Raw genomic sequence first — 23199 nt, forward strand, 5'->3', positions numbered from 1 at the left:
TACGTGGGGAGTACCAAACTCCAGGTACACATGCGCATATTACAACACCTACGAGCCATACTCCATAACGATCCGGCCTACCCGGTCGCAAGGCATTTCAACCACACTCACAAAAGAGATCTGTCTTGCCTTTCTTATTTTGTAATTGGCTCTGTACCCTTGTCCAGGAAAGGCGGCAATAGAGAGCTATTACTTAGGAAGTTGGAATCGAGATTTATACTAGAGTTGGATAGCCGTTGGCCCAACGGGCTTAACAACATTGAAGAAATGCACCACTTTTTAGAATGATATCCCATCCCACTCATTTCTCTTCCAGCTCATAAGTACTTCCTTGTAAGCTCTCAGACATCTCAAGTTAGGTTCCCTATTTGTGATGTCTAAATAGGTGTGCCCATTCCTTACCCAGTCATGCATACCATTGTCTGTCAGACCACAAATTCTACATAAGTTAGGTTCCCTATTTATGTACTAATCAATTTGAATTTGTTTCCCTGCCATGTTGCACTATTTAAGTATTCTAACTCTGTATTTTGATATTGGTGTGTTGATTCTTGCACTGTGTATAGTACTTTATATAACTGCTTTTTGCAAATTTGCACAATCTAACCCCGTACTCATGACTATTTGATCTGTCTAAATTGATTGTAGATATTGTTATATTTATAAATTTTGATACCCGCTTTTTAACACAATTTTAACACTTTTTTCTACACTTTTGATACTTCTTTTACCTTTCATGACATCGATTGCCTTTATGTATTTATGACTTATTTTAATTCAGGGCTCTGAATTCAGTTATATTTGCTGCTTAGGCTTCCGTTGTTTGGTGGTATTCGTGGCTTGACATGTACTTCCATAGATGTTGATCATCTTTCGTCGCAATCACTATTTAGGCACTTTTTTGTCACATACGCACTTTATTATGGTCTATTTGCTGCTAAGATAACATTGCTATATTTTGCACACTTATACTATGGTTCTGACGTTTTTGCACTTATGAGATCCCAATTCCTACATCAGTAACATTTTTTGTACATACAATGTGTTATGTATGCAAATACAATAATGAGCAATTCTGTACAATTGTGGATTTAACCAGTCATCTAGTGCAATTCATTAACGCTGTTAAATAATTCAGGATTTAACCTGACATCTGCCCCCTTGTTTTAAGTGTGTTTAGAAAGAATTCTAATGCAGCGCTAGTCTTTCTTCACTTATATTCATCACGTGATATGGGAGGTTACCACCAGGGGGTAGTAACTTACACAGGTGACATGCATTTAAAAATGGCTTGTGATTGTTTTATTCTTGCATCGCAGCGTGAGCAAGGGCATCCGTGCTCGAAACGCGTCGCTGACATATGGCTTGTGAACTGCAATAAACATTATTTGCCTGCTAGATTGGTGGTTCGTCTTTTCCTTCCTGTGGTTGGCGTGGAGGCTGTGACCGCCTACGCAGAGCTGGAGAGAGGGAATCCTGTGTTCTCATATATATATATATATATATATATTCCACCGCTTGGCTCACTTTCCCTTCGCTAGGCGCTCCTTGATTCTCGGTCGCGTTTCTCCTGCGGTTGAGCCAACCGCTGCAAATTATCACAGGATCTCCCCGGTTCCGGGGAGGAATGGAGTCGCTGAAAGACGGCACTGACACGCTTCTTTCAATAAAGCAACCAACGCGTTTCGACAGCGTCCGCTGTCGTGATCAAGACAGCGGACGCTGTCGAAACGCGTTGGTTGCTTTTTGTTGTTAAATCCCCCACATGGATTGATGAAATAAATCACCTTTATTGAAAGAAGCTTGTCAGTGCCGTCTTTCAGCGACTCCATTCCTCCCCGGGACCGGGGAGATCCTGTGATATATATATATATATATATATATATATATATATATATATATATATTACTGAAAAAGCAAAGATACAGTTTCAGATTGTACACCCACAAAACCACAGAAATTCAGCTGTTATAGCTACCTGCACTAACTATAATGTACACCCCCAGTAATGCACTGTTTAAAGTTTCACATATTACATCACTCAGGACATGGTCAGCAACATCACTCATGACATCACTCATGACACCTCAAATGACATCACAGATTTATTTAACATTAGTTCCCATGGGGTGCTATGGTAATCCCTTGCCTCTATTTTTCTTCCATGGGAGTGTGTTGTAGTACGAGTGGTTCGCCATGTTTGGTGCTTGACTGTAAGATTGGTGTTAGTACATTAGTACATACAGATGTAGCAACCTTAGAAGTTTATTTTGTAAATTGCACTTGTGTTACTCATTTGTGGTTTTGCATTTTGTATTACTCTGTCCGTCTATGATCCCTCCTTAAATACCCCCAAACCCCTCCAATTTGGTAGCAACTATTCACCATTTTCCCACCACTTCACCTTGTTCTGCCACACATTTATGTCTACTTTGTATACCTACAGTTGCAGAAAAGATAGGAGTAGTCTCTAGACATATGTTTGTGAATTGCATTTTGTAGTACATTGTAGTATGATTAGTACTACCTTAGTTCGATGTTATGTGCTACAAAATGCAGTTTGGTAATTGTGTCCATTGTTTTTATTGTACCTCACAATTAGAACTGTTTTACCTTATAGAAATATTGACGCAGTATGTATTTTATCCCAAGACATTTCAATATTTGCAATGCTTCCACACAAATTATGTCAGACCCCATATATAACTTTCATTTAAAATGCATGTAAAACATGACTAGCTGGCAACATATCCTTTAGGACCACGATCAATGAATCTTTGCGACCAATAGTGCCATTGATAGCTCACTTGTAATACCTAAGAAGATTACAGGATACCCCCCAGTTTGGAGTGGGACAGAGAATGTTGTGCTATCATGCAAAAATTAAAAGACAATTTTACTGACCTAATATCTTCTTACAGAGGAAATGCTTGGCACAAAGTTTGCTTTGTGGTGGTCTCCAAATGGAAGATTTTTAGCATATGTGGAGTTTAATGATACAGGGATACCAGTTATTGAATATTCTTTTTATGGAGACGACCAATATCCAAGGACAATAAAAATTCCATACCCAAAGGTGAGTGAATTTCTCATAATTCTATATATGATATGCAAATTCTTGTTAAAATATCATCACATATTAGAAAACAAGACAAATGCATTAAACAGCTGGGGTTCAGTTAATCGGTAGGCAGTAAAAGGACATTTAGCACAAATTCGAAAATATCTAATTCATCCACCCCTTGCATGCACTGTTTAATTTTACGTGAAAGAATGCAATTTTCTCAATGGCACAACAAACATTGCCTCTGTCTGAATGAGGTCCTTTCTGCAGGGCAAATAAGAGCATATATTACATCATTTGGCCATGACTATTTATATCATGCCCACTGTTTTTCCATTTTGGATTTGCCATAAGCACTATGCTGGTCACAGACAGGATAAGTTTTCTAAAAAGATCACCACTGCTGGGAGAAAACATCCATGTCTGGGACTTTACTTTCACGGCCTGTCTTCGAAACAAAATGCTGACACCTCTGGTATGCTACTATGCAATGGCTTGTCTACTCTCAATTGGCCTGATTTAGAGTTTGGAAGATGGTTTACTCCACCAGAAACATGAGCTATGGCCTATATGCCTTATTTCAAGTGCCATAGGATATAATTCACTTGGAATAAGGTGAATATGTATCCGCCACATATCTGAGGAAGTAACCCGTCCACCAAACTCTTAGTCAGGCCCTATGTTGTTTTTCACCTAATGGACTTCCGCCCCTGATTCTGGATCCACTTTCGTGCAAAAACTGAAATGATGCAGTGCTTCCACCAGTCCAACGATTGGTGGATGGCCTGCCAACAGCTAAATTTGGCAAGACACTTAAACTCCCCATGTAGACTCAACTTCCTACCAAAGATTGCACTAAGGATGATCTTTATCACTTGCAGTCAAAGTGATAAGTGCTTCTCTATTCATTTCAATTTTGAGTACTCATGGGCCTAGTAAAAAGACAACGTAAAGACAATATATCTGCAATAAACTTGCTCTGAGATATTTAAAGTGCTTTTTTCATTTAGAGGGATATTGGAATTTAATATTAACAAGATTAAAAATACTTGATCTTGTTGTGGTCAATAAGGCCATTACAAAATGTGCTTGTTTTGTCAAGAATGAGGGATATTTTCAGGGTACAAAATGGAAATATGGATTCGTATTGCTTTTTTTCCGTGCAACAGAATGCCATAAGTGCCCGAAAGCTACACTTCACCGAAGGGAAAAACGATGACATGGTGTCTGTCATGCAGATCATCACTCCCTCACTCTCTTCATGACCTCCTCTACATTGTCATTGTGAAACTATAAAGAGCTAGCTTGCATATCACAGTTGGTCCCCAAAATGAATTACTTAATTTTACCTAATTTGTGCCCCCAAATAACCAATGGATAAATCAAAAACTGTTTGTCCTAATGTCTCTTTGATTAAACATATGGTTATGCAGACAAGACTAAAAGCCACAACGTTAGGAAACACCTATCCACATACAAAAGATAGTAAGAAAATAAGAATATGATACGAAAACAGTATACATATTGAGCAGTAAGCAGTAGAGCAGAGGAACAAGAAAGTGTTGTTGTTGGTCTAAGGGTCATGTACATGATATATATACACTTGACTATAAAGACACATTCAAGTTAGACTAAATAAATACATTTTTTTAAAAATCAAATAAAACGTTATTTGATTTCATGGCATGAGAAATCATAAAAGTACAAGAAAAGAAAAAATATATAAATACTTAAAAACAGTCAAATATATAATCACAAGAAAAACCAATAGACAATACAAGGTGTATATCTAAAAGGAGGGACAATACTCATGAGATTACACAAAAACATTTCATAAAAAAAGACAAAAATTAATTAATAGTATGCCAGGGTCTATTTTTAAAAACACAATCTAAAATGTATAAAAAGGTATCACAGTATAGTAATAATACAAACCTTGGCAAAAGTATTAATAAATCCCCATAATCAAATGGTAAAAACAGAAGAAATAAATCTATTAAAAAAACATTACATTGTGGCCCGGGACCTAATGATCGCCTTTAAATAAGTTGTTACAGCCAGAATAGTCGCTGATGTTTCTAACAACTGTAATCTTAGAAATGCTACCCTACAATATCTGATATTCCAGCTTCTAAGAATCGGTCTTAGGTATTTCTTTCTAGGTACCGAGAAAAATGTACAACATAGAGTGCAGTGCAGGGTTGAATGTAATGAAACATCATCGCAGGGGCATACAAGTGTGTAAGATGACCAATCATTTACCACCGGGAATAAAACCATTCTAAAAAAGAAACCAAATCGAAAACGGGCCAAAAGCATACGGCTAAAGCTGTCTTGTACCGTCAACAAATATTGTTGAATGCCACGTCACTCATAATCAGTTGATTTGCCATTACCATATGTTTTTCTCTCTCTTTGCACCATCTTTGATCTTAAAAATATTTCAAACAACGAGCTTTCAAATGTTTTCTGGACATGTCTTCAAGGCTGCTGGGGTCCATAAAATATTCGGGATGTCCAATAGCATTAGTTATCTTTTTTATATAATTGAGCCACACCATATCTTTGACTCCATCTTGTTTAAAGTAGTCCCGAATACATCCCTATTAAAGCCTGTTTCGTCCTTTACCCAGACCTTATGCCACAGTAGTAACAGAGCTATCTTGATGGTGTCTGAAATGTAAGAGAGTCCCAGTTCCTGATGACAGTTGTGGGTAGCAGAAGAGGTAGAGACACCTAGGAGGTAGCGAATAAAACCATTTTCGCAGGTTTGTATTATATCCGATCCTTCGATGCCCCATGAACCTGCCCCATATATCCCAGTGGATATACATTTTGACTTATAAACTTCCAGCAACTCTTGTATAAGTCTTCCTCCTATCCTTCCAGCAAAATTTGTGACTCCCCCCACAGCTCTGCTAAAATTCAGCTTTCTGGCCTTAATTGCCGATTTCCATGTTCCTTTCTTATCAAAAGTAATACCTAAATAACAAAAGGTGCCAGTGTTTTCTACCTTTCCTTTATCGATAAAACATTACATATTATTCCTCTATTCTTGCCACAGTCCATGGTAAATGTCTTTGTTATATTCACTCTTAGGCCAGTCTCTTTCATATAAATAACAAAACTGCTAACTGCCCTTTGAAGGCCCCGTTGGGTCCTTGACATGATCACCGCATCATCGCCGTAAAGTAAAACAGGGACGGGGGAGCCCCCAATAGTCGGGTAGTCATTTTGATCTCTACTGAGGTGTTGGCCCAAACTACTAATATAAAGTGTGAAAAGAAATGGGCCCAGTATACACCCCTGTCTGACACCCTTTTTGATTGGGAATTTGACAGAACACTCCCCCATCTTACCAAATCGCACCCTCGCCCCACGTTCTTAAACATTTCCCTTATAAACAATATTAAAACCGGGTCCACCTTGAGATCTTCTAAAGTGTTCCATAACGTACCACGGTGTTATATCCTGATCATCTCTTTCCCTGCTGCTCAGCCTGTGTGTGTGATGTCATTAGAATGTTCCTGTGTGCATGGTTTGAATGTGTGGTCAGTTTGAATGAGTGGGGCTGAGCAGCTGGATGCTGCTCCTGGTGGGGCCTTCCTATTTACCATCTTTAACCAATAAATATCTACTTAAGAATACCAACGACTATTGGATCTACTTACATAATTAAGTACTTTTATTAATGCAACACACGGTCAACACAATCAAAAGCTGAACTCAAATCTACAAAAGTAAGAAAAAGTTTCCCCCTCTTTGTCTTGGTGTATTTATCTGTAATCAAAGCCAAATTCAATACCTGATCTATAGTTCCCATGCCTGAATGAAAACCATATTGTAAATTTGTTAAAAAGCCCGCCTCAGTCGCCCAAATTTGAAGTCTATTTAAAATTATTCTCCCAGCAATTTTCATTAAAGCATCCAAGAGAGAAATGGGCCGATAACAACAAGGGTCGTTCCTGTTCCCCTTCTTAAGAATAGGTACCAATATCGCATCTGACCAGGTAGGGATAAACGTTAACCATCGTACCATCGTTAACAGTGGAGCCCACAGATCTATATACGATCTGTAGACATCCACTGGAACCCCGTCCGGGCCTGGTGCTTTCCCTGCCGCACTCTCCCTGATGGCCCTTGTTACCTCCTCTAAAGTAATGTTCAAATCAAGGGGGAAAACTCCCTGCTCACTAACTACTCGCATATCAGTGACAACTCCCTTGGATTTGTAGAGATCCCCAAAATATTCTACCCACCTTTCTCCCGTAATAGCCACGTCTATGATATCTACCTCTCTATACTGATAAAAAGGAGCGTTTACGGCTTTCCAAAAACCGATATTGTCCTTCATTACACATGCCTGATATAAAACTTCCCAGGCTTCCTTCTTTAACTGACTTTTACGGTTCTTCAGGGCAAGGCGATAGGCAATCCTCGCCTGTCTAATATCCTCCTTACATTTTGGTACAGTATGCAACATCCTTTTGAGGTGGATATGGGCTCTAGAACAATCTCCATCAAACCAACCCTTCGGTTTAAATCTTCCACAACTATTTTCCCTCCTTAGGAGTCTATAAGTCTCCTCTGATATCTTTAAAAAGGCAGAATAAACATCCTCAATAGTGCTCCCCTGTGTGAGACATGTTTCCATTTCAGACTGGGTTTTATTAATTAAATTACGCAAAAAATCCTCAAGGTCAACTCTATCCCATTTTAGGGAATAACCATTAGTGGTAGCTAGTAGTATCCCATACTCACAAGGAGCCTGCCTCTTTCTATTTTTATAGTTTCTCAAAACAAGAATCTTTAGACTAAATGGGTAGAGGTCACTCATTGAGATTACCTCTGTTATGCACTCCAAGACGCTAGAGGCATATCTCTTGGACAATATAAAAATGTCAATAATAGAGTGTCAGCCTCTCCCATTAAAAGTTGAATGGAAAGGTGTAGGACTTAAACACAACTTATTTGCAAAACACAGGTCAAATTGATGTAATATATCGTTAAGCAACTCCCCACTTTCATTATGAGTAAAGTGTGAAGAAATATCCTCGTTATCTTCGTATAGGCCGCAAATGCCCTGTTCACTGTGCGCACAGAGTGAACAATTGAAATCCCCTACCCATATTAGAGGCATATCTCCTGTCATGTTTTCCTCTATGGTTTTTAAGACATAACTTCATTCCCTAAAGGCAGTCTCTTTTCGGTCTGTTGGGACATTATCATAGAAATTCACTAAAACCACTTCCTTATGCCATCTTAACTTTAGATTCAAGATCTGATAGAACTCGGACCAATATTTGATCTTAACATTTGATACTCCAGCCTCTACTGAAATGTAAGTACACAACCCCCCTTATTGCGGCCATGATTGGTAACAATTGCTGGAGTATGAAATGTACTAAAGCCATGAATATGGGTTTCCTCTCTAACCATGTTTCTTGGAAACATAATATATCGTACTTATCCACGAATAATAGCCACTCAGGATCATGAACTTTGGCTGCGAGGCTTGCAATGTTCCAACTCAGAATTTTACAAGGGCTCACTGTGTCCCCCTTCTCTTTTACATTATCAGACGTTCCCTGTGAGGCCCTTGTCTGACCAATAATATCTATCTTATCCAAAATAGTTGGGGGTCGGTCGGTGAAAACATCATCAGGCTGGCTACTATTTTTCACCTGCATGGGAATAGTCTCTTCGATACGTAAGCTGTTACCAGCGTTCAACTCACTATTTCCCCTGCTATCCTCCATCCCTAAAGATATAACAGAGTTCCCATGAGTTTCCTTCCTCACATGGGTATCACACTGTCAATCCTGTTCATCCAACCGTGTCAAGGATTTAAAGCGATTTGGATGTAACCAGTTTGTGCATCTTGAAGGTCCCTAACTGATCTCCTCCCAGAGGGTGCATTAACAGGACATCTCAATTCAAAATTTGTTCCTGTCTGGGCTGGTGGTTAAAAAAATCCTAAAGGCAATATATTAATATCAAGAAAATCATAACGATTGTTCCCTGCCCTATTCAAGATCTCCCTAATTATTCTGGGATCGCTAAAAGTCAAGACTATGCAGTCCCCCTTGAGCTCTTTTTGCCCTTTCCCAACCCATGGGACTCGTCTGGCCATTTTGAAATGCTTGAATAAAGGATCACAAAGGCCGGTCCGATTTCCCAGCCAATGTAATGATTTATTGCGCAGCTCCCTCCATGTTTCTTGGACAGGGTGCTCCAGTTCTGGAACTTTAGCTAAAATGACCACAAAAGGGGTAGCAGCTGGGGGTAAATCAAGACAGGATTGTCCTTGCATACATTGATCTGTTCTTTGATCCCCACGGGGTACAATCCCAAGTGAGCCTGTATTTCTGTCAATGGGTTTCCTCTGTTCCCTGTCATTCTTCCCTTGTTCACATTCTCCACTCAATCTTTGCACTGGGATAATTTTATTAGAGTCTCTAGCCACAGCTGTGGTATTATGTATATTAACAGGAGTATTTATACTAGGATCCTTCAAGCCCCCAGTGCTGCTATGTGTCCCCTCTTTAAAATTACCTGTAGTGCCACGTATAATAGTTTCGATATTAGTCACTCTGTCTGATAGTACCCCAGGACCTGTGTAATGTATGATTTTAGGGAATCCATGGTATTCTGGAGGCTGTCCTTTATCCTTTTCTGGCCCTCCAGTATCGCACCAATAGAGTTATTACCCACGCTATATTGATTTTTCTTCGTATAGGTTTTTAGCACAGTTTGTTTCTTAGTGCTTTTTCTCATTTTGTTCCCCTTATCAGTATGGCCAGTGACCGATCCTGGGTCAGCTACTTTCCTCCAAATGTGCAGAAATCTTACTACGTTTAGAGGGAGGGTGTGGATCCTCACCCATCTCACTGTGATCACTTAAAGCTATTTGGTCGTCCACATTCTGTATGCATCCATTCTGCGGACTCCTAAAGTTACCCTCCTTTCTTTTCACTATAGGACTAGTAGTATCCCCTTTCTCCATCGTATCTACATCTCCCCCCCCCCCTTTGTTAATGTTTCTTCCACCATGTGGATTTGTTCTTCAATAGCTCCCATAGCCCCTGTGAGGTAGGTCAAAAGTGATTGCTGCCCTGCCCCTTCTGCTTAGATGTTACATTACTCAATTTGCGTTTATACATCTTAAGAATACAATAATGGAGTTGTATTCTACACTACACTCACAAAGTTCTCACATAAAAGTCCGATCTCATAAAATGTGTTTCGGGAGTCAGTTCTCAGAGGGGGCCCAGCCCCTTCCGGCCGCTGACGGGCACAGGCGGGCCCGCCCTTGGCCTGCCCTTGGCCCGGGCTTCGCCCGGTGCGCGCGTCTCGCGTATTGGGGAAAGCAAATAGTTAAATACCAAAAAATAATGTGAGGGCAGTACAAAGCAGTCTCAGGTGCGAGCCTCTCCTGGCCCCCTGGGACTCATAGTGCTGGCAGGGTCAAATGCAGCTTTCCCAATCGGAGCGGCCACTCCTGCAAAGCGGGAGCGGCAAGCCGTAATGAAGGTGCTAAGGAGAGTGCAAAGCAGTCTCAGGTGTGAGCCTCTCTTGGTCCCCTGGGACTCGTAGTGCTGGCAGGGTCAAATGCAGCTTTCCCAATCGGCGCAGAGGGTCCCGTGAAGCTGGAGCGGCAAGCCGTAATGAAGGTGCTGAGGGCAGTGCACAGCAGTCTCAAATGCGAGCCTCTCCTGGCCCCCCGGGACTCGTAGTGCTGGCAGAGTCAAATGCAGCTTTCCCAATCGGAATTAATTTTTAAATGAATACAAGTCAACCCAACATACGAAGTCCTTCATTATTCCAGTGGACTAACAGAACACATCTGACATTTAATTATGCACACCTGACCCTTAGATAACAATATCCATTTAATCAAATCTTTATGTTTGATTTTTTTTACTCATTTAACATTTATGAATGTATTGGATTTCAGCTGACATCATACGCTGATGACACGCATATAGTGGTGTCACTACACCCCGGACAGGAGGTAGAGAAAGGGAAAAGATTTAACGACTGCATGAAAGTGGTCAGATCATGGATGACGAACAACTGTTTTAAGTTAAACTCCAATAAAACAGAGGTCCTCATTTTTGGCAACAATGCCAACTTTTGGACGCAAGGTTGGTGGCCGGAAGAACTAGGGACTCCCCCTGAGCCAACCAGGAAAGCAAAAAATCTGGGTGTCATAGTAGACAATAAACGTACCTTTGGGGACCAGGTAAACACTGTAACCTCTGCCAGTTTCCATCTCCTCAGAATGATAAGAAAAATAAAAATTTTCTTACCAGCTGACCGTCAAAGGATAGTCATAACATCTCTAATCCTGTCACACGTGCACTATTGTAATAGCCTTTACCTTAATATACAAACGAAACACCTAAACAAGCTACAACTGGTGGAAAATGCAGCAGCCAGACTGCTGACTGGGACACCAAAGTTTGTTTCTATCGCAAAAGAAATAAAAAGGCTACATTGGCTCCCAGTGAAACAACGGGTGCAATTCAAATCCCTGTGTACGGTTTTCAAGGCCCTGCATGGAATAGGTCCAGACTACCTGAAACAGCATTTCCAATGGTACATCCCCAGAAGAGCGCTTCGCTCCTCTGGAGTCAAAGGGGTTGTTAGAACTGGGGGTCTCTAGTTGGCAGAGGTAGGTACCACTGTCCAACAAATTGAAAACACCACAAACTGACTCCACAACAGTTTAGAAAAATAAAGGTATTTAATCTAAACTAGACAAGACCAAAATGACTAAATACAACATACACAGTTCAAGAATATCGTTTCAAATTAGTTCTTAAGGTTGTGTTAAAATAATCCACAGTTGCGTCAAGTTTAAGCCAACAGTATCTTTAGATGCGACAAAAGTTCCAAGTGAAAGATGCAGCGTTGAAAAGCAAGCGATGCGTCACTCCTGAGACCCTAGGAAGGTGATGCAACAAACCCGCTGGACGCATTGGGCGAGTTGCGGTGACTCTGGTCTGTATGGGGAGGGATGCGATACCTTGGGTGGATTCCGGTGCACAAGTTTCGGTGGAAGCGGCTCGCAAAAGGTACGACGCGATGATCTTCAGGATGGCGACGATCTCCGGTGAGGTGACGATGCGCGGATCAGCGTCGATCTTCTCCTCTCGCGGCCCCCTCGATGCGATGGCTCTGCAATGACTCTCGCAGCAACGTGATGTGGTCCGCAAGCAAGCGGTGTGACGATCTCGGTAAACATCCTTTACCACGAAGTTTTTACCACGCGGTACCTTTACCACGCGGCCGTTACAACGGAAGTCGTTACCACGACTTGCGCTGGAGGGCGCTAAAGGATTAAAAATAGTAAATTTACTATCCCAACACCTTCCCTAGGGTCCACGGGAACTGGTGCTAGAATAGTAAATTATACTATTTGAAATCCACGCCCCCAACGCAAGTCGTGGTAACGACTTGCGTTGTAAGGGATGCGGTGTAAAGGGATGCGTTGTGACGGTACGCGTTGTACCGTCATACATTCGACGATCTCATCCAGTGACGACAGGCTCTGTGACGATACTCGCAGCGATGGTAATCTTCCCGCACAGGGTGCATCCCACAAACGAAGGATGCGACAACAGGCGCTGCGACGATCTCGGTCTTCGTAGCGGCGGGAATTTCCTTGCACTGACTGGGATGCGCTCCGGAAGCAAGCAATGTGATAAAACTTGTAAAAAGTCTTTAAAATCTTGGTTTCAAGCTTCCCAACACAGGTACAACTTCCAGAGGCACCCCAACTGGCCAAAGCACTCTAGGAAGGACAGAACTCTCTCAGCAGAGTTCAGGGAAGCTGGGGGTGAAGTCCTTTTGTTCCTGGGACTTCTTAACAGGGAGTCAGCTCTTCTCAGGCCCTTGGAGAATCCTTCAAGCAAGGGGACACAGCACAAAGCAACGTCCTTCCCCTCTCCTTGGCAGCAAAGCAACAGCAGGTCAGTCCAGCAGAGCAACAGCAGGAAGTCTTCCTTCTTCAGTTTCATCTTTTTCCTTGGCAGAGGTTCCTTCTTGATTCCAGGATGATCTAATTTTCTGTAGTCTAGGGTCCTATACATATACCCCTAAAAGTCTTCGTTCCCTTTGTGCAGGAGGGCTCTGAGCCCGGTCTGAACCAGTTCTGGGTGTTCCTTGAGCACTTTGTTTTCCTGGCCTCTCCTTTCCTTTCAGAGAGAGGGGCAGGGTCATCAGCCGCCCAGCAGGAGGTGGAGCCAGCATTGTGGAAGGCAGGCACAGCCCTATTCAGGCCCAGGTGTTACCCCGTCCCACCACTCTAGATGCAGATGGACTATTCAGCCCAGGGATGGCCCACTCAGCCTGTGGGAGCCACCCAGCCCCTGTCACTCACAAACCAGACAGTCAATTCACAAACAGGCCAAGGCACACAGAAAGGTCAGACAAGAAAACAGCTACTTTCTAAAAGTGATGTTCCCAAACACAGGATTTAAAAACCACCTTTCCTAAAAGATGTGTTATTAAATTCTGAGTTCAGGGATACCAGACTTTTATGTCCTACCTTGCTCCTATGGGAAGATATGCTGGTAGTCACTGTAGCCAGCATCCCCCATGATAGCCTATGGGCAAGATAGCCTTACAATAGTGATAAATGAAAATGGCTGCCATTCACTGCCAGAGCATGTCGCCTGCACCAGTACATGCTCTACCTTTCACATACACTGCACCCTGCTCAAGGGGGTACCTTGGGTCTTCCATAGGGGTGACCAATGTGTAAAGAAAGGGAAGGGTTAGCCTAGTCAGTGGGGACACTGACCAAGAGGACATGGTAGTTCACAGACTGCACACATGCACTAGGTGGCAGGCCTGAGACACCATTTTAGGGCTACTCATGTGGGTGGCACAATCTGTACTGCAGACCCACTAGTAGCATTTGTATCACCAGCCCTGGCACACTCAAGGCACTTTACTAGGGACTTCTTTGTGATACAAATATGCCAATCATGGATAACCATTTACAATAATAATTTACACAGGGAGCATATGCACCTTAGCACTGATCAGCAGTGGTAAAGTGCCCAGAGTCCTGTTGCCAACAACCACAGTTCAGGAAAAACAAGGGAGGAAGAAGCAAAACGTTTGGGGATAACCCTGCAAAAAGGGCCATTTCCAACAGGGGTGATTACACCTCTAGCTAAAAAAGCTAGCTGTGGTGGTAGAAGCTTTGTCACAAGTGCATCGCTGGCATGGAACGAGCTTCCTTTCCATCTCAGGAACACAAAGGATCTGCTGACATTCAGGAAGGGGCTGAAAACCTGGCAGTTTACCACATAGACCAATACATACTCTGCAATTCGAAGGGCAGTAGCCAGCACCAGGACACCCTTGGGTAACTATGCGCTCAAGGAATGAAATGAACATAACATAACATATTTTGTTTAATTAGAACATTGTATAGTTTTTGTATCTAGGAAAACGTCCACTGCAAAAGAGCAAAGATGGCCAAAGTTATTTGAATATGCAGAAGATTTTCATAGATGTGTGTTTAGGCTAAAATTTGAAGGCCAAACGTTCAGTACCTCTGTAAAATTATAAAATTGTGTTTTCCAGATATTTCTGCTAAAAAATGCTAGATTCATCTTTACTTCATTTTCTTCTGCTTATGTCATGATTTCAAGAAGATTTTTTGTGGAAAGAAAAAAGTTCACCAGTGGGTTCTGGAACACTTTTGATGGCAAAAGGGACGAGAATTTCTGTTGTTGATTGTGGTGAGGAGCTTAAAGACAACTAACTGGAGGCACAATTCGGAGTGCATGTCACTTGGGAAGAATCGAAATCATTGGCTCTCGTTTATCTGCCTGAATTCTAGCTATTTCAGAATAGTTTTAGACTTTCTGTAGACACAAAAAAATTTCATTGGTTTATAATGGCTGCTACAATATTCAAGTTTAGCTCCCAAAATTGTGCTGACTGCAGTTGCTTGGCCAGGTAAGATTTAAACTATAGAAGAAGATACATAACTCCACTGCTCAAATCAGTATATTTCAGATCAGGGTAGCAACTTATTTTCAGCTCAGTGAGACAGTTTCTAGCATCATTATGCCAAACCTAAAGAAAGCTGCATAAAAAATAGTTTCTGCGTATACAGTTTTATTAAAGGCACATAAAAGACAGTTAAAATAGACATTTCTTCTTTTATTTCAATCCAGCAGGCATGCAAATAATGACATATGGATATACAATTATTGTTCCATGCTTATTTATGTATTTATTTATTTATTATGTACAGGAAAATGAATCCCATCCCAGCTAACGCCCTGGACTTTTTACTTTTAGACCACCTGGTTTTCGACTTTCCTTGTGAGTGACTCTCACTAACTGCGATTTCCTAACACTAAACTCGGTGATAATGATCAAAGATTGTTAGCCGCCAATTTCTGCTTTTTAAAATAAGGTCTGCTGCTGCACAAATGGGTTAAGAGGCTTTCCGTTGTATGCACATGAACACGTGTGCTCGCTTGTAAAGGCTGAGCCTGTTGGACTGTCATCCAGCTACGTCTGGTATGCACATACATATATCCTGGCACCAAAGGGACCCTTCAAGGTTTCGTGTTGACCTGGTGTAGAACTTAAAATTTGAGCGGACAGACTGAAACTGACTCCCCTGCTCCAACAGCCTCACCTGAGGGTGTGGGCCAGGTGGGGAGCCAGCAGGAGCCACCGGGGGTGGGCTCCCCAGGTGGCCCTCCAACACGGAGGAGCGCGGGGAGCCCGGGTGGGACCCGGCCCCCATAAGAAAAGGGTGAGGAGCGAAGGACCCGGGTGGGACCGGGCCCATACAAACAGCCGGAGCAGCCGGGGGTGGGCTCCTCGAGCTGCAGGACTCACCTGGGGGTCCAGGTGGGATTGGACCCTCCAACAAAGCCTAGATGCGGTGTGAAGCTCCGGATCACCCCTCAAGTGCTCAGCCAGCAGTTGAAGCATCCTCACGCTGGAACGTTTGTTCTACAGCTGGGGGGGGGGGGTGCCTAAAGGACTACACCATGACATGAAGGTCTGAGTTGGAGATGTCTGGAGAAAGGCATCCCCTAGAGGCGAATAGGTGTAATTGCAGCAGAAATGCATTTGCTAAGGTTATTTCTTTTAGAGGGATTGGAAGTCACATGTGTTATGTGAAGCACCTGTGTAAGGTAATGTCATCAGCAAAGTAGGGTTATGTTGCCAGATATTCCTGCGAGGGTGCCTGGCTGTAAATGCTTAATCCAGTAATTTTACCGGAGATGCCTTTTAGAGGCTGTGATTGCAATGCATTACAACTGTTATCAGCTAGGATAAGTACCTCATTTAACACCTTAGCTGCGTGTAAACATCCCTCCCCAGTGCTGCGCTGTCCATTGGAACCAGTGCTGAATGGACGTCCAATGGTCGTGCGCAGCACTGGGGAGGTAGCGCTGCTGACGACCATTGGCCGTCAGCAGCACTTAAGGGGTTAAAGTGATGCCTAAACATGAATTCTTGCTACTGCATTAGGGGATGAACAACCCAGACTGTTAGCTACTAAGATGTAGAGGTGCATACTGTATGGTCAGTCTACAATGCTCTGTCAGGGTTATGTGTCCCCAGGGCAGGAGTACCTATTTTTAATGCTTGTTGAGATGATGGGGTGGGCCGCCACTCGGATGGTGCCAGTTGGCAAGCCCTCACTCCAGGTTGTGTCAACCCACTGCATTGGGTGCAAGATGATGTACATACATGGAAGTGGTGGTACCTTACCCCACTCCCCCTGTGGGATGGGTTGAGATGTTATGGAATGTCACAAAGTAATTCCAACATCTTATGTATATTTGTAATTTGGTGGATAGTATTGAGTAGTGTGTGAGTCTAATAAATGTACTTTTACATTTATAAAGCAAAGTACAGACGGGACAATCAGTTATTCAGTGCTATTTTTGCGCACCTGTAATGGCGATTACTAGTGCACACCACCTAGCATGGGTAAGCCTTAGACCGCTCTGCAACGCTAACCTCTGAGAGTCAGGCGCTGCACTAGAGTTTTTGGTTTTCAGTGAAGGACAAATGTGACATGTTATTTGTGCAAGCCTCACAGATACTGCCCCATTTTCCAACAGTACCCCAAAAAGGCAGTGGCAAAATCTATACAGTCCACCAGTGCCATAGCAGAGGCCATGATGTGAGACAGCATTAATAGGATGTTGTCTGTGTAATAAAAACTTTTCATCTCACCAGGCGATGCCCTTACTATTGAATTCGGTCAACCCCTTTATCACAAGTACCAGCGGTTCCAAGGCCATGTGAAATAATAATGAGAACAAGGGACACCATTGACTGGTTCCCCTGAGGATTAATAAAATTGATGAGCCGTAGCCCCACGGTTGACTGAGGCTTTAGCACACCGCTTTAGTCAGTATCATCAAATTTGGTCTTATCATCGTTCGAAACATGTGGCTCCATCCCACTCTGTTGAATCCCTTCTTGGCATCTAATTTAAAAAAAAGATTTTCTCCTCTAAGTCATCTTTAAGTTGCCAAATGACGTGAGAAAATGTTCACAAATAGTTAAATTAAGATCACCTCGTGAGCCTACTTGCATTGGATCCACTAACGCTTGGTTAACACACTTTAAATGGTTCATTAGGATTTAGAGATTAGTTAAATGGGCCGGTAGATTGAGCATTCCATGTTTAAGAAATACTGATATTTGGCCCCTAGTGAATTTGAATGCCAATTTTAAGGACTTTCTTAAACACTGTGTCCAGTAGTGGTAAAATCATAGGTTTTGTTATTTTATTTTCATTATTTTATAGAATCTATGGCGTATCTGTCACCTCCTGGAGCACTGTTGGTGGTCATTCTGTCAATTGCTGAAATTCCTCTTCTTGCTATGGCTCCATCTCTCATGAGGAACCCACATATACATGCTTTACCTACACGCGAGAGGACTTCTGCTGAGGACACTGATTTCTCATTTTCTACTAGGAACACCTTTAAGTTTGGACATTCTGTAGCCTTTGGGTCTCTATATTTCAAGATCGCATGCAACATAGACCTCCACAGTGAGGTCAATTTCTAACTGAACATTAATAATATCATGATCCGAAATCCACTCTTTACTATTGAGGCCCCCACCAGGCACAGCATTAGGGGCTATTAAAAAACAGTCAACCAGGTGCGTAGATTGTAGGGGCAAGAGGTAAAAGCGTTGTCACTCTCCCGTGGGTGTAGCAATCTCAATGCTCAATAAGGGCAGTTTGCTGCCGGCCTAACACTGGAAGTATATTTTTGCATTTTATAAAACGTGACTAACCATTGATTTTGAGAGGCACATCTTTTCAGCAGGTTATGGATAGCAGAAAACGTATAATTGATCGCTACTTTTCCCTAGTCGAGGAAACGTCTGTGTGGTCTAGCACCAGTAAAGTCTACTGGTCCACCTGATTATGAAGAACCCAGCTCAAGAGTATGTAATATTGGTATTTGGGGGCCGATTATGAGAGCGGTTTTTCCCCATCCTCCGGGCCGGCGGAAGCCACCGCCGGGCCGGAGTATGAGGAAAAACCGCTGCGGAGCCTCCAAAGACCCACCGCCAAATTAGGATGGCTGCTGGGTCTGGAATTTTCCGGCGCGGTCGCCTTCCGACCGCGGCAGAAAAGCTCTAACATGGCTCGCGGTGTCTATCAGACACCGCCAGCCATATTAGGATGGTGGTGAATACATGCTTTTCCACGGCGGCTTTTCCGCCGTGGAAAAGCATACAGACTTTCACTTTGGGGGCCCGTTGCAGGCCCCCTGGGTGAATGGGGGGTGCACATGGGGGGGTACCTATGGTACCCCCCTGCATTTGCGTGCACAATGCGGCAGGCACTGCTCAGTGCCTGCTGCTTTGTGCATGCAAATGCAATGCATGCATTTTTAACCTTGCGGCAGGTGCAGCTTGAAGCTGCACCCGCCGCAATGTTAAAGATAGAGGATGTGACTGCCACCCTGGTGGTCACATCCTAATCTACTCGGAGGGAAACGCCGCAGCCCCTGCGGATGTTCCCTCCTCCTCAGGGTTCACGGACGGACTCAAGTCTGTCCACGATCCTAATGACCCCCTAAGTGTGTGAGTGGGAGAAAAGTGAAGTTACCACAACCTATTTCAACACAGAAGGACCCATTCCTTTTTCCCATGACAGTAGGTTAGAGATGAACCCAAGGTAGTGCTCTCAGAATCAATATGCTTACAAAATCTACAGTAGAGGGGTCTGGTGGGCAAAAGAGGGGTAGGAGGGCGGGGAAATAAACAGTGAAGCAGGTAAGGGAAACTAAAATATGACTCTCCAGGGTTTGCCCAACACCCAGACAACAGGGGCCCGTGTGGCTGCGACAATAGGTCTCCACAGGATACCCTACATTTTGTCTTTCTTTGTAAATATTTTACGTATCCCAGACGAGTGTTTCTTTAAGGCTTTTAAAAGAAATGAGATTTAGGCATGCCTGTGTAGCCTTACTGTATTTAAAGCTATTACCCAATGTGTCTACACTTTGTTGTGTCATTAATTTTTTAAGATCATTATTAAGGCCAGGAAACACTAGAGGTGATTGAAGCTGTGGCAGTGTCTATTATCACACTTCTATAGGTGTAATGATCTAATGTGATTCTCGCAGACTTTTTTATGGTATTTACTATAGAAGGTTTGTGTGGACTCAGCTTGTGAAAATATCCACTAAACACAATGTATGTTTAAGGATATTGAATGTTTTTAAGTATCTCACAATGGCCAAGAAATTAGGTTTGGTTTTAAGAGAATATTGACATTTTGCTATTTTGCATATTTTACAGATATGACCCTTCTGTTTAATTAATTTTATGTTATTTTACAGTCTGTTCTCTTTTTATTGCTGTTTTAACAGCTGAATAAAGATTATTATTATTATTATTATTATTATTATTATTATTAATATTATTATTAATATTATTATTATTATTATTATAAGATATGACTCTATTTAAGATCCTGAATATTAACATATTTTATGGTAAGGCCAATCTCTCTTTATACTGGATGATAAGGTGAACCAATGGTCACATGATCCAGAGGCTGTTCAACTAGAGTATTTCTCAGTCTACTGGAGGGAAGCATGCTTATCACTCTGAGGAATCATGTGACAGTACCCTCTAGGAACTGTCTTTAGCATATCAATTGCTTGAATAGAAAGAGGTGGTTCCTGGAAGACACAATAGTAGTAAGAAAGAAATGAAAAAGGGGGATAAAGGCAACTAAGGGAAAGCATGGTGAAGGTCTAGACCACAAGCAGATCCTTCAACAGGTATTTATAAAAACTCACTGAGGAGAGGCAGAAGGGAAGAGATGAGTGAAGGTCCATGATGCTTGTCTCCTCCTCTGTAGGTTAAACAAAACCATCCCTCTTCAGCTGCACTCAGCTCTGAGGGACTCCCTAGCATGTCCAGAAGCCTCTCAGGTGTTTTGTCCATTAGACCGGTGTAGGAAGGCGGGTTATTAGTATGTGCAGGTAGGTACCTACTGCTTGTAATAATACAATCACTAATAAGGTCCAGTGAAGTCTAAATAAATTAATCCTTGCTCAACCCTGGGTAGCTCGGCTGATGAGCAGTCAGGCTTAACATAGGAGACAGGTGTGCAAAGCATTTAATATCACCAAAACAGTAAATAAATAAAAGACACAACACACAAATCTAACAGAGAGAATATTTCTATCTTTAAAATGACACCAAAACAACAAAAATCTAATATAGGGAGCCAGAGAAATTAATTTATAAAGAATAAATTGCAGGATAGCGCCTAAAAGCATGAAGCGCCATTCGTAGCTATCTGGTCTCATTGGACTGGGTCAAAACTGAAAGTTCAAGCTCACAGCGATGGAGTGCAGTTCGGGTACAGTACCAGGTAATTCTAGCTGAAGCTTTCCCTTCTTAAGAATTGTGTCAAGTGTACCGTTCATAAGGAAGACGGTCAGTGGAAGAAAGGAGAGCGATTATGGCAGTGGTTTGCTGGGTACGAAGAGCCACCGGGCATTGCAGACAGACAGGCTGGAACCTCGCAGTTGTGAGTAGGCATACATGCTTTATGAAGATTCGGTCTTGCGCCTAATCCCGCTGATCCTTTGTGTGAACGTCTCAGTTTTTGAACAAACTGGCGAGTTTGCATTTGTGAAAAGCCTAAACGCTTTAATTTAAGAGCTAAGCAAGCACACCAAGAGCCAACAACCTGAGAGGTGCCTCTTGGAGTTCAGGAACTCATTGCAGATGGTTCCAGGAGTTATAGTTCTATTGTTTCTTGGTTTCTTTGGGGAGTTCAGTGTCTTCTAGCGCTAGGCAAGGGTTCCGAAGTTCTGGATTGCCACTTGGGGGCTAGGACTCAATCTCCCACAATACATCTGTGCAGTAAAGAAAATCCAGGTGGAGCTTGTCAGCTGGAGTAGTTCTCTCTATGGGCTGTTGCAGGTGGCTTCTTCCAGCACCTTTCAACCTGTTGCTATTCAGGTGGTCCACCCCTTATCCTTTTAAACATGCACAGTCCTTTCTTGTGTGGAGCCTTGAGAGTGTAGCAGGTGTAGTCCTTCTGAGTGCAAGCCTTCTGTGGTACAGTCCAAGGGTTCAACAGGGCAGTCCTTCTCTTCCAAATGTTGCAGGCAGGGATCTGTGAGCTCCTGAAGATCTCTTATATTAATTCCTCATTCGGGTCTAGCACGAGAGTGGGTCACCCAACCAATGGCTTTCTAGTAGCCACCCTCTACTATGGCCACTTCCTGGGAAGTGTGGCATATTTTTGACCCAGAATGCCCATTTCTCCAAAAACAAAATGCAGAAATTTTCTCCTTGGAGTGCACGTCTGGCAAACCCAACCCACGAGTGTGGCTAACATTTCCCTACACTCCCCTTTTAGCCCCTCTCCTAATCTAATTGGAAGGGCTCCCATATGGCTAGGGATCAAAGAAGTGGGGGCTGGCCTAGTCCTGTGGTACCTGTGTATCTCCCCAGCTCCCTTCTTGTCTTCTCAAGGAAGCAAATCTCCTCCCACCAAATGGCTGCATTTTTTATGGCCCGGGTATCTTCACACCTACTCATGGGGAAGCTTGGTTCAGACTGTCAGAGGCTGGCCAATCAGAAGAGGCTGCTGCAGGGCTGTTTTAGGTAGCATCAGGATACTAAGTTTCAAAACTATTTCCTGTAACAGTTATATTAAATCCAACTTTGCAAGTTGTTGGATGTATTGTAACTAATATTTTGATCATTTAAACTATGTTGCGAGCTAACGCCAATCAAAAGTTTGACTTTTTGAAAGTTTATAAAGCCTTCCTATGTTGCCTAGCAGCACTACAACGGGGGAAAATGACATTGGCTGTTTTTTCCTACCAAGACTCAAAAAACATATTTTATAATGTCCCTTCTTTTTATAAAAGGCACCCCACAATTGGGGCACTTAGGGCAGACCTTAGGTTTGATGTATATATAATACAATTGTACTTTTAGACTATGGAAGTACTTTGAATTCCAAAGTCGAATTTGGATTCCGTTTTATTTTACAATCAGCCTGCAAGTCAGGCCTGGCTTTAAAATGACACAACACACCACAGCAGTGCACACTTAAGTGCATTAAGTCCTACTGGGTCTCTAAACCTACATGCTCTATCATATACTAGGGACTTACAGGTAGGTTGTCTTGGCCAATTATATTTACACCAATTACTATATACCTTTTAAGACAGAGCATTGGCCCTTGGCCAGGCTAGTAGAGCCCACGGCACCTTCAGAGTCAGTTAACATCAGTGCCAGTACAAAAAAAGGGGGTGATCAGGGCAAAAAGGAAAACGCTCCCACGACCAGAAATCTGTTCACTGTTACGTGGCAAGTTTTTGCCACCTAAGACTTTAAGCAGTGTCTAAACGTCTTTTATTGTGCGCTTCCATGAATGTCAAGTTCCACAGGTTTAAGGGGCATCTGTTCAGTGTGACAATCATCAATACCAGGTCTAGCCAGCCATAATCAATCTCCTTTTCCCCCAGAGTTGGTGGTAGGGCTAGAAATTGCCATCTTTCAGCATTGGTGTTGTACGAGAAGTCTGCTGTGAAGAAAACCTGGGGGTTTTCACATTGATA

The 23199-nt window shown here is 42.6% G+C and overlaps 1 protein-coding gene across 2 annotated transcripts in view; it reads left to right on the forward strand.

Annotated features, from left to right (window-relative positions):
- FAP (fibroblast activation protein alpha) overlaps positions 1-23199 on the forward strand; it is an 830211-nt gene that overhangs the window by 274804 nt on the left and 532208 nt on the right. For both annotated transcript variants that reach the window (XM_086956603.1, XM_086956604.1), the window contains exon 9: positions 2922-3076. In XM_086956603.1, the coding sequence (XP_086812729.1) occupies positions 2922-3076 (155 nt within the window). The remainder of the gene's footprint in view (positions 1-2921; positions 3077-23199) is intronic.

The sequence above is a fragment of the Lissotriton vulgaris genome, chromosome 2_1, assembly GCF_964263255.1.
Source record: "Lissotriton vulgaris chromosome 2_1, aLisVul1.2, whole genome shotgun sequence".
NCBI lineage: Eukaryota > Metazoa > Chordata > Amphibia > Caudata > Salamandridae > Lissotriton > Lissotriton vulgaris.